This window comes from Morus notabilis, unplaced genomic scaffold, assembly GCF_000414095.1.
Source record: "Morus notabilis unplaced genomic scaffold, ASM41409v2 Scaffold355, whole genome shotgun sequence".
Classification (NCBI taxonomy): domain Eukaryota; kingdom Viridiplantae; phylum Streptophyta; class Magnoliopsida; order Rosales; family Moraceae; genus Morus; species Morus notabilis.
Window position 1 is genome coordinate 80704 of NW_010360877.1, and position 19017 is coordinate 99720.

The 19017-nt window shown below is 33.6% G+C and overlaps 2 protein-coding genes across 2 annotated transcripts in view; both read left to right on the forward strand.

The window, feature by feature from the left end:
- Positions 1 to 1791, forward strand: part of LOC21400553 (O-acyltransferase WSD1) — a 4352-nt gene extending 2561 nt beyond the window's left edge. The window contains exons 5-7 of the mRNA XM_024165199.1: positions 1 to 74; positions 426 to 563; positions 1535 to 1791. Of these exons, the coding sequence (XP_024020967.1) occupies positions 1 to 74; positions 426 to 563; positions 1535 to 1705 (383 nt within the window). The 3' untranslated portion in view covers positions 1706 to 1791. The remainder of the gene's footprint in view (positions 75 to 425; positions 564 to 1534) is intronic.
- Positions 1792 to 6203: 4412 nt separating this feature from the next.
- LOC21400554 (O-acyltransferase WSD1) lies at positions 6204 to 13474 on the forward strand. Its single transcript, XM_024165194.1, has 7 exons — positions 6204 to 6485; positions 9228 to 9830; positions 11191 to 11257; positions 11356 to 11468; positions 11728 to 11937; positions 12147 to 12284; positions 12895 to 13474. The coding sequence occupies exons 1-7, from the start codon at positions 6204 to 6206 to the stop codon at positions 13051 to 13053; spliced, it is 1572 nt and encodes a 523-aa protein (XP_024020962.1). The 3' UTR covers positions 13054 to 13474.
- Positions 13475 to 19017: the final 5543 nt, after the last annotated feature.

Below are 19017 nucleotides of genomic sequence, written 5' to 3' on the forward strand. Positions count from 1 at the left end.
GGAAGAGACATTCTCTTGAAGCTATTTGCACTTTTGGAACTATCGGATTAGTTTACAAGATCTTTGGAATCAAGGTATAAAGTCTCTCTCTCTCTCTCCATAAGAAAAAGTGAATCCGATAGTATCAAAGCCGTATTTCGAAACTTGGATATATGTCCTGTTCTTTTCGCGGTTCGAATTATGTGATTTGAACTTTTTGATTTTAACTAAAAAATCTGAACTACTGAGAAGGAAATTAGAATTGGAATTACGAAATAAAAATTTTAATTCATGTTTAGATAGTATTCTTACGATCACAAAACTCGATAAAGATTGCCTCATGTAGCACTTAGTTACGGAGAATTAATTCATTATTGGTATTAGCTTGTCATTTATTTATTTATTTATTTTTTCTGAAAACTCGTTATTTATTTATTTGTTAACAGTTAGCAAGTGCCCTTTTTAGAAGATCTTCCAGCAGCTCCTCGATTGCCTTCTCCAATTTAGTTGGACCTCTTGAGGAAATTAATTTCCATGGCTACTCAATATCCTACGTTGCTTCAAGTACTTATGGACAACCAGTTGTAAGCAATGAAACCTTTAGACCATGACATTCTGAAAACATTGACATAAAAACTTTTTAGTTTTTCTTTGGTGGAATCGACCCCTTAACTTTCTAAGAAGTAATAGTTTTGTCCCATAAATCTTTTGTTTGACTTATTAGTCCCAGACTTAATATTTTTACAGTTTTGTTGTTTGGCATTAAAACTAACTATAGAATTTTCAAACCTAATGGAAGTAGTTAATAACCATTGCCTAGAAATTTAAATTTTATAGAATGTAGTCGCTTGAAGTTCATTGAAGATGGCCTTTTGCACTTTACGTTACTTCTTTCGTAAAATTTCAAGTTAACACAAAATGTATATATATGTGATTACCTTGATTAAATTTTAAATAACCATCATTAATTTTTTTTGGCTCGGGACCAAAACTAAAAATATTATTCTTAGTATATTCTTCGATTTCATTTCTGATTTACCCTTTTGACTCTAGTACTGAAATTGAGAAATTTTTTTTACATAATAAGAGCATCTCTAATGCAATGATATAATTGATATGATGATTGTAAATTTAGTATTTGAGTGTAAAAAAACTCTCCAATATATTAATAATTTGTCATGCTAAATTTGCCATATGCTTTAGTTTGTGACAAATTTCACACCAAGTATAACATATTACAAATTTAGCATTTGATTACTATTGGTTGATATGTTTACTTTTTTATTTAGTCATTGCAACTTTTGTATTTATAAATTACTTTAAAATTAAAAGTTTACTTTTACAACTTTCAAAGCTTAATGATTATAAAAAATAGTAAATTTAACATTTCAAATAGTATTATGTATTAGAATACAAAATAACATATCCCATCATACGTTTTGGTGCCAAATAATAGAATGTGTATTAGCATTTACATTGTAGATGGTCTAATAATATATTTGCTTTACAAACTAAATCACCTCTTGCGCCTAATTAGCTATTGTGTTTACTGCAGGAGTTGATGGTTAGCTTTCAAAGTTATATGGACAAGATGAGTATTGTTCTCTCAGGAGATGAAGATTTTTTTCCTGAACTGCATGAGTTATGCGATGATATTACTGAATCGCTGAGACGTATTACGAATTCTGTTAAAGAGAAAGAGGCTGTTAAGGAAAAAGATATCTAACTAAGAGGGTTACCTATAGTCATTATTATTTTGGAGTATTGTTGTTTAATTATCCGGTGTAAGCAATTTTTGTTTGAATTGAGAGATTGAACAACGATCCAACTATATATAATTTAGTTAATTAATACTGTTGGATAAATATTGTATTGCATTAATTTACTATGGACGCGTTTGAAATTCGTTTTAAAATGATTTTATTTTTTATATGAAAATAAAAATGAAAACGTTTTCAATCTCAAACAGAAATTATTTTTAAAAACGCGTTTAGTAATTTTATCAAGAGATTGTTTTCAGTATAAAAAAACCCATTAATGTCTCTGTCTCTCTTTCTCTACTTGAGAAAGAAGAAAATGAAAATAAAAAATGAAAAACGACTAAAAGTGGTTTTTTATTTCTCTCTCATTTTATACTAAACTAAAAAATCGTTTTCATTTTCCTTTTTTGTCTTTATTGCGTAAAATGCTATTTTAGAAACGTTTTCATTTTTTTCTTAAAAAATGTGAAAAATAAAAACGGAATTAATTCCAAACACGACATATGTTTTCACTTTGTACTCAAATAGGTACGAGGTCCTTTATACTCCACATTCAATTGTCTCGCATACTAAAGTTTCTGGCAAGGATACTCTCCGAGTCTGTCTGATCAATAACTATAAAATGAAAGAAGTTTGCATGTATATTGTACAATTACGTACCTGTAAATGCTTAAAAGAGTAGGTACAATATAATTCGGAAACTAACCTCTCGGAAGTCTATAGAATCTATTTGTAGGGAATATTTTGAAGATATTGGGTTCGGCACATAGTGATTGCTCTATGCTAGAGTTCCATCTCCTAGCAGACGACTTACGCTGTCGCCCTTCCTCCGCGACGTCCGCGTGCACTGATTAGAGGCTGTTCTTGCCTCATGTCTCGGATCATCGCGCGACTGACAGGAATGCAGTCCCATCGACGAGAGCAATTGCCTGAGTGTAGCGCCACGTGCCCATTATCATGCACTCAATACCGATATCTTAGAAAATGGGGACAGCAAATCTGGATTCTATTATGTATGGGCTGTGTTTTAAGAGAAAATTAAGAAATTATCTCATAACTCACTTTTTTTAAAATTTTTTTTTTTGTCATTATAAGGTTAATATAGAATTGGAAAAAATTAAGACAAAAATTTTAGTATTAGAAAGCGCATAATTCTTTATGCTTTTGTATTCAGAGGAATTCCTGTAGATTTTCCTTGTTTTCTTCTTGACGTACGTTTCGTCGTAACATATATATATATATATATATATATATATTGGAAGGAAATTCGTTGTAATATTTAATGAACATGGAAATACATTTTAGTTTTATTATTGCGTAGTTTATAGCTAGGCGTGTATGTTGAGAATACACACACACACACACACTCGCATGGGCGGGCTAAATGGCCCACAGTTCAGGATGGTCAATGTGTCACCAATTTGCCACCGCATATAATGCTTCGGACCTCTTGCAGACCATAAATGATGTTGCTTTCGGAGTCACGCAAGCTGGTTTATCCAAATATCTCGATAGAAGATATTGTGAAGTTCCATCTTGACCTAGACCAATCGTTTCAGCTCAGTACATATAACATGACTTGTCGGCCCTGATCATAATATATGTACATATATATATATATATATATATATTCTTGTCACATTTGAGTAGGTCTTGAGAATAAAAATGATGAGGGAGCTGGGACCGAGAAGATCAAAATCTGCCTAAGAAAATTTGCCTGAGATCACTTTTGTTCATTAATATTGGGCCATCAGAAAAAAAGCAGGAATTCAGGTCAGTACATATTTCAGTGCGTATATATGGCCATGATCTAGATTTTCTAAATAGTGTCACAAAATTGCATTAAATCTTTCGCGTAATTTGGACTCAAAAGTGTGTCTAACTTATTAATATTTATAAATTAATACAGACTTTGGCTGATAAGATGGAGAAAAATACGTACAAAAGCAAAGTGAGGCAATTGGTTTGGCTATGTTCTCCTTCCCTTCACCGTTGGATTAAGGGGATGACCCATTACGTTATATTCGTGTAGCAAAAGCTATTGTTGATCGGAAAAAAAAAAAGAAGCATTCTCTTGAAGCTATTTGCAGTTTCTCCTTGACCGGATTAATTTTCAAGTTTTTGGGTATTAAGGTGTGTGTGTGTGTGTATAAAACCTAAAAAAAAACCAAAAAAAAAAAAAAAAATTTCCACATGCATGGACGGAGCTACATGAGGGGCCTATGGGGGCCTGTGCCACCACTCACTTTTTTATCTATTTAATTTTCAGCTATAATTTTACATAATTTTAAAAATGCCCTATCAAAATATATTTTCTATAAAAGGTGACCATGTTTGTTTTTTTTTTTTTTTTCTTGAACCTATTCCACTATTTTAAGTTATTTAACTGATTTTCTCACACTTGATTTTCTTACTTGATCTCTTTTTTATTATCCACTTTTTTCTTCCAGGTTTTTATAAAAGGATTTGTTTGATTTTGAATTAACATAATTTTAACAGAATAAGTTTTTGTTGATTAATTATGTTTGAATTTTACTTCTTAATCGTGGGGATTAATTTTAAGTTGCGTATTTATACTTTATTTCATAAAGAAAATTATTAGTAACTATAAAGAAAAAATAAAAATGGTTAGAAATATATATACAAAAAAAATCTTGTGAGGGTCTCTACTGAAATAAAATCCTAGCTCTGTTCCTGTGCACAAGATATATGTTAGACAAACACTGTAGATGCATATATTACTATATTTATACATGATGATCAGTTCAATTATCAGTACTGCTTCTTTGTTATTTAACAGACAGCAAGTGCACTTTTCCAAAGACTTCTAAGTATAGCACCACGTTGGCCTTCTCCAATGTAGTTGGACCACTTGAGGAAATTGGTTTTTTCGGTCATCCGATGGCTTACCTTGCTACAACTACATATGGCCAACCGAGTGTAAGCATTCAAATCTCTACCGCTACTAATTTTCACGCCCTGCGCTGCAATTGCTTTCGGCGACTCGGTATGCAAATAACTAACTATAGGGAGCTTCAATGTTAAATTTAAACTAATATTTTTTTCTCTTACTCCAATTAATAGACTTAATTTCTAAGAAGACCCTGTGTTTTTTATAACGTAATTGATTTTTTAAAATTATTTTCCACGTCCGCAGTACGTGACTCAACTAGTACTACTACAATTCTAGGATTAAACGATGTGTATTTAATGATAACTTAAAAAGAAACGGTTATATATTCATAAACAAGGCGATAAGTTCAGAGTTTCTATTTTAAAAATTCTTACAAAATATTAGACGACGGCTTTTTTTGATGTCCATTACTTTAGATGATAGTTTCCAGAAGTTCATTGTTTTGTTCAACATGTTAAAAGGGTACTGAACTTAAAAATCCCAAAACCGGTTAAAAGATAATTAACGAACGAATGAAAACCAAAAGGAAAAACCCAATCATAGTAGTAGTAGCAACAATATTATCAGTAGTAGCAGCATAAATAGTAGTGGTGGTAGTACGTACTAGTGATAGTAGAAATAGTGGTGGTGATAATAATCTAATCTAATCTAATCTAACCTACATAAAAAAAGTAAAGATATTGCTCCTCCTTTTATCACATGTGAACCTCTTATTTCTCTTTTTTGTTTTTATTTTTTACGTATTCTTATTTCTAATCTTTCTTTTATTTATTTTTACCTTTTCTCATTTCTATTCTTCTTTTGCTTTTCTCTTTAGTGTTTTTAATCCTTTGTCAAGTGCTTTTTTGTAATTTAATCTTCTTACAAAATATTTTTATGATTTTTTTCTCACTTTACTCTATTTAAAATAATTCATTTTATATGTACCCCATAAATAATTTACTATGTGATATTTTTTCTTTTTAAATGTGCTCTGCTAAATTTTTTTTTTCTTTTTACTAAACTTAATTATTAGCTTAATAATAAATAAATACAACTAAATGTTAGAAGAAATTTTATATTTTCATGTAAAGAATTCACGCGTTCCGCGCGCTTATAACTAGTACTACTAAAATGTCATTTCACTATTTTATATAAATGAGGTGAAATGACATGTGGTAGAAAAAAAATATAAGAGAGTAGAAAAAAATAATAAAATGAGTCACGTTAGTATTTTTTTAATAATAAATAAATACCGACGACAATAACAACACAATCTTAACTTTTGAATTCTGCAGCATGCATTAAAAAGTGTCGCCACCATTCATTAATTATTTTGAACTCACCTTTAAATTTGCAAGCTAGATGGTTGGTTGATCCAACTGTAACACATAATAAATTATGCCAAAAGTAGTCCAAGAAGATGTGAATAATAATGACTTAATAAATTAGGCCACGAGTTGCACTCTTCAGGCGCCTCCCATCTTAACTCTTTCTCTATTCACGTAACTAGAGATACATTTATATATAGTAGTTTTCCAAAGATATATTTTTCTTTTAGTTGTCAAAATATGGGATCTGATCAAGAAGGTATCAGATTGAGAAAGCAAGGTTTGAGGCCCATTGAAACTAAATTTCGAAATGGATCGTCATCGTCGGGATCGGAAGATATCAAGGAAGAAGAAGAGCCACTGAGTCCGGCGGGGCGTTTGTTCCATGAACCAAATTTCAACGTCAATGTATTAGCAATCATGGGCTGCAAAACCAGGATTGATCCGGATGTTGCCCTGGCCAATGCAAAGGCCAACCTTCCACATACTTTGCTAAAGCACCCCCGCTTCTCTAGCGTTCCGGTAAGAAACAATCCACACTAGTACTACCTTTCAGAAAAAAAAAAAGTTAGGATCAAACATGGATTAAAAAAGTATATTTAAGATACGTTCATATAAATTTATCAAATTTTCGTACGGTTTAATTATGATATTACTTTGATCTAATTTGGTGTTACAAAATGTGTGCATTATCATTGGTAAGTAAGTTCGTTAATACTACGTTATAAGCATTTGATTATATTGCTATTCAAAAGTGCAAGTACAATATCTTATAGTAACTAAAAAAATGGAGTAGCATCAAATATGGCCTAAAAAAGTGTTAAGTAATTGACTAAAATTAGTTTTTGAAAAGTTACTATTTTGTGTTTTTAAGTAAGTTACTGTTTTCAATTTTTGGGCAAAGGCTCCCTCTTCTGTGGACGTAGGAAATTTTTTCGAACAACTAAAATTTTTGTCTTCTCTATTTTTCTGTTATTTTATTTCAATTTATTTTTTTTCGCTCCGTGGGTATATGGGTGTGTTTTTCCCAACAACTGGTATCAGAGCTGTGGTGAAGATTAAAAAGAAAAAAATTCAAGATGATGTGCGGGATAAAATTTGAGCTGATTGAACATCTTGATAGGAAGAGTCATTTCAACATATGACAAAGTACGGTGAAATACGTTCTAATTCAGCAGGGATTACTGAAAGCACTGCAATAAAATAAGCCATAAATTATGATAGATGAAGATTGGGAAGAATTGAAAGCGATAGCGGTAGGCACAATTCATTTAAGTTTGGCTCCTGATTGTCGTGTTATGAATGAAACATCTCCTCCTAAGTTATGGAAAAAATTAGAAAAAAGTTTATATGTCGAAATCCCAAACAAATAGATTATATTTGAAGAAGCAATTGTACGAGTTAAAGATGGATGAAGAAACTGATGTTAGGGATCATATAAATAATTTTAATAAGTGTGTAACTCAATTGTTAAGTGTAGATGTCAAAATTAATGAGGAAGATAAAGCGGTAATTTTGTTGACCTTCCTACCCAAATCATATGAGACTTTGGTGACTACACTATTAGTTGGATAGACGACATTGACTATGGATGAGGTATCAACTGCTTTGTTAGAGACTACAAATATGAAAAAGCCAAGTAGTACGTCTCATACTGAATGTTTTAGTGGCACAGTCAGATTCGAATAGGGGTAGGAGCAAGTCACGAGGGAGATGTTATGATAAAAGAGATGATCGTTCCTAATCCCGACCAAGAAAGGATACTGAGTGCTATTATTGTTATAAAAAAGGCATATTAGGAGAAATTGTGAAGAACTGATGAGACATCTAGAAGAAAAAAGAAAACAAGAGACCCAAGAGACTTCAGATTCTATAAATGTTATTGGCGACATGTATGACAGTGAAGATGATGTTTGTTCTGTTATTGTTGATGAAAATATTTATGACTCTTGGATCTTGGATTTTAGACGCTTGTTTCATATTTGTCCACATAAGGAGTCGTTTGATTCTTATAAGCCCTGTGATGCCGATACTTTGTTGATGGCTAATGATTTTAGTGCTAAAACTGTTAGAATAGGTACTATTAAGGTGAAGATGTTTGATGGAGTTCTGAGGAAATTAACAAATGTTAGACATGTTCCTCAACTAAGGAGAAGTTTTATTTCTTTGGGAGCTTTGGACACTTTGGGTTATGAGTACTATGCGATGGGTGGTTTTATGCACGTCAAGAGAAGTGATTTAGTAGCCATGAAGGGTGAAAAAGTGAAAAACGTGTATAAGCTTATTAGGACAACTATTGTAGGTAGAGGTATGAAGGAAGAATCATGTTAAGAAGAATCTTCTTCTGTTATGAAAGAAGTTGCAGGAGTAAAAGAGTGCAACAAGATGTTGATAACAGTTGAAAACAATAAAGGCAAGATGGTGAAGACTTGTGGCAGTGAAGATGCTTTGAAGAAGAAAAAGACAGTTCCTCATGTCAAGTTTGATGAAAGTTTGAATTTGACACATGTTTATTCTCTTTGAAGTTTGCATCGTCGGTGCTATGACGACTGTCGAGATTGGATACCCAATTGAGTGAGTTGAGAGAATTTGCGTCAAGGTGGAGATTATTAGGTAAGTGACTCAAATTAGTTTTTAGAAAGTTACTATTTTGTGTTTTTGGGTAAGTTACTGTTTTTAGTTTTTTGGCAAGAGTTATTTATGGCTTATTAGGAGTCTATAAATAAGTGTTTTGTGTAAGACTTTATGTGCTAAGAGAAAAGTGTGCTCATAGAATAGTGTAGAGAAAGAAGAAATAGAGAAAAGTAAGGAGAGAGATAGGCAAGGGTGTAAGGGGTTTTTGATAGAAAGAGAATGTGAAAAAATTATATGAGTGTGTAATTCTAAAACTGTTAGTGATTTTTTTTCCTCTTCCGTGGACGTAAAAAAATTTTCTGAACCACTTAAGTCTGTATCTTCTCTATTTTTATGTTACTTTTTTAATTTATTTTTCAGGTATAAAGGTGTGTTTTTCCCGACAAAAAGTAACATTAAGCGTTTTTCTTTTCTTTTAAATTTATCAAATTTCTAAACGGTTCTTAATAATTATGATATATTTTGATGCATCTGATGTTCAAGTAAGTGAATTGTCGGTTGGTGTTCTTTATTGCAGCATTTATTATATAACCAAACTCTCACTATTTAAACTTGCAAGTACAATTCCTTAATTGATTTGTTTTATGATGATATCAGATTTCATCCTGATTTGTTTTATGATGATCTCAGATTGTGGATGAAAAAGAAGGTGACGGAAAGATAATGAAATGGGTCAGAACAGAAGTGGATTTGAACAAGCACATTATAACTCCGGAAATAGACCTAGCTAATTACAAGGACTGCCCAGATAAATTTTTGGAAGACTACATCTACAATCTCACCAAGACAAGCCTTGACAAGTCAAGGCCTCTTTGGGACCTCCATATCCTCAACGTCAAAACATCTCAAGCTGAGGGCGTGGGGATATTCCGGGTTCACCATTCTCTCGGTGACGGCATATCTCTCATGTCGCTTTTACTCGCTTGTACTCGCCAAACCTCTAACCCTGAGGCTTTGCCAACAATTCCGACTGCGAAAATTAGCAAAGATGAGAAGAAGGGTGGTTTTGTCAGCATGTTTTTGCTCGGCTTGTTTGGGCTATGGTGGATTTTCAAGTTGCTTTGGAATAGTGTCGTTGATGTTTTCATGTTTATGGCGACGGCATTTCTCTTGATAAAAGATACCAAGACGCCTATTAAAGGTCCTCCCGGTAGTGGGAATAACCCTAAGCGAATTGTTTTCAAGATTGTTAGTTTGGATGATATGAAGATGGTTAAGGATGCGATGAACACGGTAATTAGCTTTATCTCCCAAATTATATGTAATTATATATTTATATATAGTACTATATGATTGTTTAATTACTTTATTGTATGGCTGATTTTCTTGCACGCTATGGTTTAAACTCTCCAAGGTGTCCTTTTCAAAAAAAAAAAAAAAAAAAAAAAAACCTTGTCTATAGTCACCAGGGTTTTAATTTTCTAGTGGTTTTATGGATTTCGTTGTCCTGATTAATTAGATGCTATTGGCTAGGCGACTTATGAATTCTTTTTCTTCATCGAATGAATTTTCTTTTGGAAAGAGTTTTGACTTTTGTTTAGTCATGATCTGCTTATTTTGAGTAGAAAGTCCAGAACTTCACCTTTTATCCGTTTCTGACGTTTGTAGATCTAGAAGCTATTTTTGAATTTAAAATTGCTGGGTTTTTTTTTTTTTTTTTTTTTTGCTGTGTTTGGAATTAATCCGTTTTTATTTTTTACGTTTTTTGAGAAAAAAATGAAAACGTTTCTAAAACGGCGTTTGGCGCAATAAAAACAAAATAAAAATGAAAATGATTTTTTAATTTAGTGTAAAATGAGAGAAAAATAAAAAATGACTTTTAGTCGTTTTTCATTTTTTATTTTCGTTTTCTCCTCTCTCGAGCAGAGAGAGAGAAAGAGAGACATTAATGAATTTTTTTACAGTGAAAACAATCTCTTGATAAAATTACCAAACGAATTTTCAAAAATGATTTCTGTCTGAGATTGAAAACATTTTTATTTTCATTTTTGTACAAAAAATAAAATCATTTTAGAACGAGTTCTAAACACGCCCTTTATCTCCCTTTTTCTCTGTCTTTTCTATGTTGTTGTTGTTGTTGTTCTGGGTTTTGGCTGCTATATCCCCCCCGGTTAGGTGCATATTAATCTTTTTTTTTTTTTCCTGAAATTCTCCTTACTAATGGAGGTTCTAGGGAAAAATTGTGTAATACGTACTTGTGGATACTGTAAACGTGTACATTTTGGTCTCGTTCACTTCGTGAATTTGAGTTTTTAATTCGAATTGAGATGTGATATTTTTTGAAAACTTTTTACTGTAGCAAAAAAAGTTAGATATGACATTTTTTAAGAACTTTTTATTGTAAAAACCTGAAATTGAAAACTCGAATCGGTGAAATGAACGATGCATTTGTTTCTCCTTAAATGCTTCAATATATATCTTATTGGTTGAATTAATTATCCATAAATGGGATATGTAAGTGCTGACAAAATATTATACAAAAAAATAATATAACTAATAATAGAATACATATCTGTATACGGCACTATTTATTCTATTTATAATTACAAAGTCTCGTCCTTCATTAATAACACTATTGCTTTCTCTTTAACAGACCATAAATGATGTTGCATTGGGAGTCACACAAGCTGGTTTATCTAAATATCTCAATAGAAGATATGGTAACTAGTTTGTCCGTTTATAGATTATATTCTATCTCAGTTATAGTCTCAATGATAATATATTAGTCACATTTGTCTTGATTTCTCTTCTAATGTAGGCCTCGAGAACAAAAAAGATGAGGGAGGGGCGGAGAAGAAAAATAATCTTCCAAAAAATATTCGTCTGAGATCAATTTTTTTCATTAATATAAGACCATCAGCGGGAATTCAGGTTAGTAATCAATGCACACACATTCACAAATATTCATTAAATATTTATGTAAGTGTGAATGTAAATATATACGAGATTGCAGTAGGGTATGAGAAAAAACATATTAATTAACAAGATTATGTTTTAAATTATCAGATTTGTATTAAGTTCCATCAGTTTTGTATTATTTTTTGCTTTAATTGAAGTTTGCATTACTTATTTATATGCGTGTGATGTATTTAATTAAGTAGGTATATATGTTAAATGTGTATTTATACAGGCATTAGCTGATATGATGAAGAAAAATACAAAGGCAAAGTGGGGGAATTTGTTTGGTTATGTCCTCTTTCGCTTCACCATTGATTTAAAGGATGACCCGTTAGATTATGTTCGGGAAGCCAAAGCTACCATTGATCGAAAGAAGCATTCTCTTGAAGCACTCTTCAGTTTGTTCATTGCCGGATTAATTTTCAAACTTTTTGGCGTCAAGGTATATATCAAAACCTTTTTTTTTTTTTTTTTCAAATAAACTTAACTAGTTAATTCACAAGAAAATGTGAGGTACTAAACTACTAACTGGGTAAAAATAAAAAGTATATCTGTTTTAAAAAATTCACTCCTAAACTTTATAGCATTCATTTATATTACATTTTACTGTATGTATTGATGGGTTATTAAATAGTACCAATTTGTTTTCAGACAGCAAGTTCTTTTTTTGAAAGACTTTTCACGGGCACAACAATGGCCTTCTCCAATGTAGTTGGACCACTTGAGGAAATTGGTTTCTACGGCCATCCAATGGCTTACCTCACTGCAACTACCTATGGCCAAGCAAGTGTAAGCATTCCAATATCTCTAACGTTTGGCACCATATAGGAACTATATGACATATTGCTTTCAGCAAAAACCAGTGGCCGGTCGGAACTTTTATGCTAAAAAGTTCGCGCTTGCAGGTGTACGTGTCTGACATGTCAATTAATATAGTATATCATGTGATAATACTAGGGGGAAAAAAAAAGGGAAATGTCACCATACGAAGATATTTATTGACAAGTAGTATATATTTTATATATAATCTAGTATAAGCATAGAATGATATTTCAGAGGTTTGGATCATGGTTTAAATTTTTTTTTTTTTTGCTATAATATTTTTACTCACATAAAATTTAAATTTTTATTTAAATTGTGTGTTTAAATCTATGAACTAAAAAAAGTATGTATTGAGGATTGTTTTTGGCTCATAGGTTCATGGAATTTGAATCATGAGCTCATTCCAAACTAGTATTCAAACTGCAAATTTAAATCATATTTTTAAAAGGCTTTACAGTTTAAACCACCACATTTCGAATCCATAATCCAAACAGAACCTGAATCAATAGTCCTAGAGATGGTAAACTTTTTTAAGCGTTAGCATAGAATTCTAATTTTTCTTTTCTAACATTTTCAGGAATTATTGGTTTGCCTTCAAAGTTACATGAACAATATGAGTATAAGTCTCTCGGTGGATGAAAACACTATTCCTGATCCTCATCAATTAATGGACGATATTGTTGAATCGCTCAAGCTTATTAAGGACAATGTCATAAAGAAAGGGCTTATCAAATAAGAAAGATACAAGCTGCCCGCCGTACATCACTGCTGGATCGAACTTACAAGTTATACGAACATGGTCCCAAAACTATATCGGCAATCTCTCTCCTTTCTTCTAAAGGTTCATCCATTTCTGCTGAGATGTGGAATCTAGCCAACTACTTTCGTTGTTCAGAATTTAATGGATAATAATAATCAGCTACATCTTTATTCATTTTTTTTAAAATTATTTTGTTAGAAAATTGGAGGGATATTCAGTAAAAAAAAAAAAAAGAATTAATTTGGAAATATTCAGTAAAATGGTAAAGTAACACAATGGGAATTACTAAAATGTTTTATGCTGAAAATCTCGCTCGATAGGTGTACTGGTGTCATGAACTCGGACACATTTTTCCAATATAATCTGGTGTATGCAAAATGATTGGAAATTAAATTTATTAGATGCCCATTGTTGATTTTATAAGTAGCTATATTATTAGATGGGAAAGAAAATTATTACTCACTTTTTTTTTTATGCAAACTAAGCACGCCTTGATTGGTTGTTAATATGCTTTACCAGTGAGATGCATAAACCATAGTAGGATGAATTTCCATTTGGTCTTTTCTACTCATGACTTGAGTAGGAGAAATTTTGAGGAAATAATTAAAAAAAAACCTCACATTTCAATTTATACCACGGATGTTGAAACTTCATATTTGTGCCACATATATGCATAAATCAAAAGTAACAAAAACGTAACACATCTAAATTTGAACCACACAAAAATTTGACATAAATGTGAAAAGATATAAAATAAATGTGAAAAGATAATAAAGATTTTGATGTCATCTAATTTTTTTATGAAGTGAATGAGCGAAATCAAGTGATATTGCCTGCCCTCATGGCCCCATTTCCACATGAGAAGATGTGGGCTCTATCCACTTTGGAAACACCCATCTTGCTCTGGTGCAAAGCTGGCCCTTCGACATTTCTGTAAGTAAACAATTCTATTGGTTGATAATTTAAAAGTGCATTTCAAACACAACTGTAGTTGTAGTCTAACAAAAAGGGGGAAAAAAAAGAATTGGTGTTGTGAACTTACCCAATTAATTAACACAAACTTTGACAAAGAGTAATATTACATATTACCCATGATATCACTTACTAATTGTGACTAATAAACTATAACGTCCTATTACGAGAGAAAATAGGAATAAACAAAAACAGAGAAGCCAAGAATGAATGAATTCTTCACTCTGAATTAATTGAACAGTGTTACAAGTACAAGTATATATACTAATGTATGAGAGCAAGTGTAAGTTACATTTGTACATACTAAGCACTAACAGATTCTAAAAAACTAACAACAAACTCTAAACTAACTAACTGCGTAAAACTCCCCCTCAAGATGGACTGTGAATATCCTTGACAGCCATCTTGGATAACAAAGAAAATAATGAAGGAGTAGGCAAAGGCTTGGTGAATAAATATGCAAGCTGATGTTGAGAACGTATGGGCAGAAGCTTAACTGTGCCATCAGCAACTTTATCCCGCACAAAATGGTAATCAATCTCAATGTGCTTGGTGCGCTCGTGATGCAATATGAATAGCAGCCTGATTGTCACAGAACAACAAAGTTGGAGCAGAAATAGGAAAGTTGAAAGTGACAAGAAGTTGCTGAATCCAAACAACCTCACTGGTGACAGCAGCCTGGGCACGATATTCAGTCTCTGCAGAGGACCGAGCAATTGTAGTCTGCTTTTTGGCATTCCAAGAGACCAAAGAATCACCAAGAAAAACACAAAGACCAGTAACCGACTTGCGGGAGTCAGGATAAGACGCCCAATCAATATCAGAAAACGCCTTTAGCTGCATAGAAGAAGAAGAAGAGAAAAATAAACCCTGCCCAGGCTTATTCTTAAGATACCTTAAAAGATGATGAGTGGCTTGCAAGTGAGGAACCCGTGGCCTGGACAAAAACTGGCTGAGTTTATGCACAACAAAGGTAATGTCAGGACGTGAAAGAGTAAGATACAACAAGCGGCCAATGAGGCACCTATACTGAGAAGGATCCGATAAAAGGTCCCCATCAGTAGCATTAAGCTGAGATTTAGGATCCATTGGAACAGCCGCAGGCTTAGAGGCCAAGAAACCCGTGTCTTCAAGTAGCTGCAAGTTATAGTGTCGCTGAGAAAGGACAATACCCTTGGAAGCCCAAGCAATCTCGAGGCCAAGGAAATACTTCAAGGGACCGAGATCTTTGAGTTTGAACTGAGTATGCAAAAACTCCTTGAGAGAAGTAATAACAACATGAGACGGACCAATAATAATGATGTCATTAACGTAAACCAACAAGGCTACAAAATTGGTCCCCGAGCCTTTAAAAAAAAGAGAATAATCGGATTTGGATTGAGTGAAACCAAACTTGATCAAGGCTTGAGAAAACTTCGAGTACCATTGTCGTAAAGCTTGTTTAAGGCCATAAATTGACTTATGAAGCTTGCACACAAGCTTCTGCGAGTGATTAACCAATATTTCCTGAGTTTGATATCCAAGAGGAAGATCTATGTAGACTTCTTCAAATAAATCCCCATTTAAAAAAAAAACATTATTAACATTTAACTACACTAATTGCCAACCTTGACTTGCAGCTAGAGCAAGCAAAATTTTGACAGTAACCAACTTGGCAACTGGGGAAAAAGTTTCAGTGAAATCTACGCCCTCTTGTTGTGTATAGCCCTTAGCAACCAAGCAAGCTTTATATCGCTCAATGGAACCATCAACATTATACTTTATTTTATACACCCATTTGCATCCAATGGTGTGTTTCCCAGCATGCAAAGGAACAAGAGACCACGTCCTGTTGAGTTCCATGGCAGATAACTCCTCATTCATAGCATCTTGCCAATGTGGAAACTTGACTGCTTGGTGGAAAAACTGGGGTTCAAACTGAGAAGAAACATTTAAAACAAAATGCTTATGGGAAGACGAGAGAGAATCATAAGAGATGTGGCGAGATAAAGGATATAATGAGGTGGAATGAGGAAAAGGCTGAAGAGAGACTAAATTGCAGTGGAAATCACGAAGATAAGAAGGCGGATGGATGACCCTGGAAGAACGTCTCAGTGGAACTATGGCTGAAGTAGAACCATATTCTGGAGAGGGAGATGGAGGAGAAACAATTTGAGGCTGAAATGAAGATGGGATAGAGTCAAGTGACGAAGAGGGCAAAACAAGATCAGCAAAAGGATCCACCAAAGAATCTGTGTGAACAACAGTATGAAATGGGAAAATATCCTCATGAAACACAACATCTCAAGAAATAAAAAATTATTTTGTCTTCACATCATACAACTTGTATCCTTTCATGCCTGTTGGATAACCCAAGAAAACACAAACCCGAGCTTGAGGGTCAAACTTTCTGTGAGTTGGTAGAGTTGAGGCAAAAGTCAAACAACCAAACACCCGAAGTGACAAGTAATTCACAGAAGTTTTATAGAGCAGTTCAAAAGGAGACTTGTTGCCAAGGAAAGGGGAAGGGGTCCTATTTATGAGAAATGCCGCTGTAAGGACACATTCACTCCAAAAAGAAAGTGGGACTCTTGACTGAAAATACAATGCCCGTGCAACATTCAGGAGATGTTGGTGTTTACGCTCCACAACAGAATTTTGTTGAGGTTGATCAGCACACGAAAATTGATGTAAAACACCCTTGTCAGAGAAAAATTCAGAAAAATCCAGCTCCTTAGCATTATCAGAACGAAAAGCCTTTATTCTGCTGTCAAACTGAGTATGGATCAAATTAAAGAAATGGGGTAAAATCTTGATTGCATCAGACTTGTGTTTAAGAAGGAAAACCTATGTAAATCTGGTACAATCATCAACAAGAGTGAGGAAAAATCTATGACCAGACTTAGCACTCAAATGATAAGGGCCCCATATATCACAATGTATAAGATCAAAAGGAAATTGTGATTTATGATTATGAGAAACAAAGGGCAATCTTCGCTGCTTTGCCAATGGACAAATGTAGCAGGGACTATTGTTATTACAAAATGGATCAGGAAAATGTAAAGTGTTTTTCAAAACTCCAAGTACTTTGGAAGATAAATGGCCCAATCGACAATGCCAAGTATGAAAAGAAACATTATTTACACTTTTAGGAAAAGTGTTTTGCAAAGAATTTGGAAGGGAACCTGTTAAGAACACATATAAGTCTGCAACTCTATCACCCTTGCCAATCATCCTCCAGCTGGCAAGATCCTGAACCTTGAAGTGATCAGGGAAAAACTCGAAAGTAAGCTGAGCAGTAGCACTTAGAGCACTCACAGAGATCAAATTAAATTTGAATTGGGGAACAAACAAAACATCCTTGAGAATGAGTTGGTTATTTAGTTTCACATCTCCACAAAGACTAACCGGAAAACTAACATTATTACGCAGAGTGACCCACGCATTTCTTATAGGCCTCATAGAAAGGAAAACATTTGCATTGAAACAAATGTGCTTGGAAGCTCTAGAATCAATAATCCAAATATGTTCAGAAGAAAGATAAGATGCCGAACGGACAGAAAAACATACACCTGCCAAATGTGTACTTGAGGAATCATCTGGCTGATTAGGAGTTGTAACTGAAGCAGCCAAATGAGAGGAAAGCATGCTCATCAGGTGCTGATATTGATTGTCATTCAAGGTCTTGATGAAACCCCCAACGTCTCTAGTGCTCTGGTCTTCAGAAACAGACTTATTAGAAAGCTGATTAACTGAAACATTCTGGCCTTTTTGTTTCTGCTTGAATCCATGAGGGTAACCATGGAGCTTGTAACACCGATCAACAGTATGACCATGGTAATTACAATGGGTACAGAAAGGCCTTTCCTTCTTTGGATAACGATTTCCACCAGAAAAACCTGCCTCTCCACTGGGCTTCTTACCAACATCATTGCGAACAACAAAGGCCGAATTGTTAACAGGATCAAAATTCCCAGAGGTGACTTGATTGCTAACCGTCCTTTGATGTTCCTCTTGAGAAATAAGAGAAAACACTTTGTTTATGGGCGGAATGGGATCCAGAAGCAACAACTGACCACGAACTTGAGAGAAAAAGTCATTCAATCCCATTAGAAAAGACATAACGTACTCCATTTGGAAATAGAAAGTTAAATCCTTTACTCCACCGTAAGTGCATTTTCCACAAGTGCAATTAGGGCGGAAATTGCTCAATTCCTCCCACAACGCTTTCAATTTAGTGAAATAAACACTAACAGAATTTTGATTCTGATTGTGATTAATCAGTTCACGATGAAGCTGAAAAATTCTAGGTCCATTACTTTGTTGGAATCGATCCTTAAGATCAGTCCAAATTTCACAAGCAGATTCTGAGAAAATTATACTCGCAGAGATTTCTTTCGATACGGAATTCAAAATCCAGGAAATAACGACATTATTATTTCTGGTCCATGAATTAAGAAGGTTCAAATCAGTACCTTCTGGTTTCAGAATAGAACCGTCGATGAACCCTAGCTTGTTCTTCACCGAAAGAGCAATTATCATCGCTCGACTCCAGGAGGCGTAGTTATCTCCAGTCAGCTGTTGTGAGACAAGCGCAAGACCAGGGCTGTCGGAATGATGAAGGAAATATGGACTCAAGGGATCATCAATGGCGGGCTTGCCAGAAGAAGTAGAATCACCAGATTTCAGAGTTCCCATGGAGATTGAAGAAGAAACTCAACCGGAAATTGAAGAATGTTGAGGAAGAGGATCAATTCGTGAAGAAATTGAAGAACATTCAACAATCTTGCGGAAGAAGAATCGAGAGAAAAAAAAAATAAAATAGTGAGCGAAAAGTGCTCTGATACCATATTACGAGAGAAAATAGGAATAAGCAAAAACAGAGAAGCCAAGAATGAATGAATTCTTCACTCTGAATTAATTGAACAGTGTTACAAGTACAAGTATAGATACTAATGTACGAGAGCAAGTGTAAGTTACATTTGTACA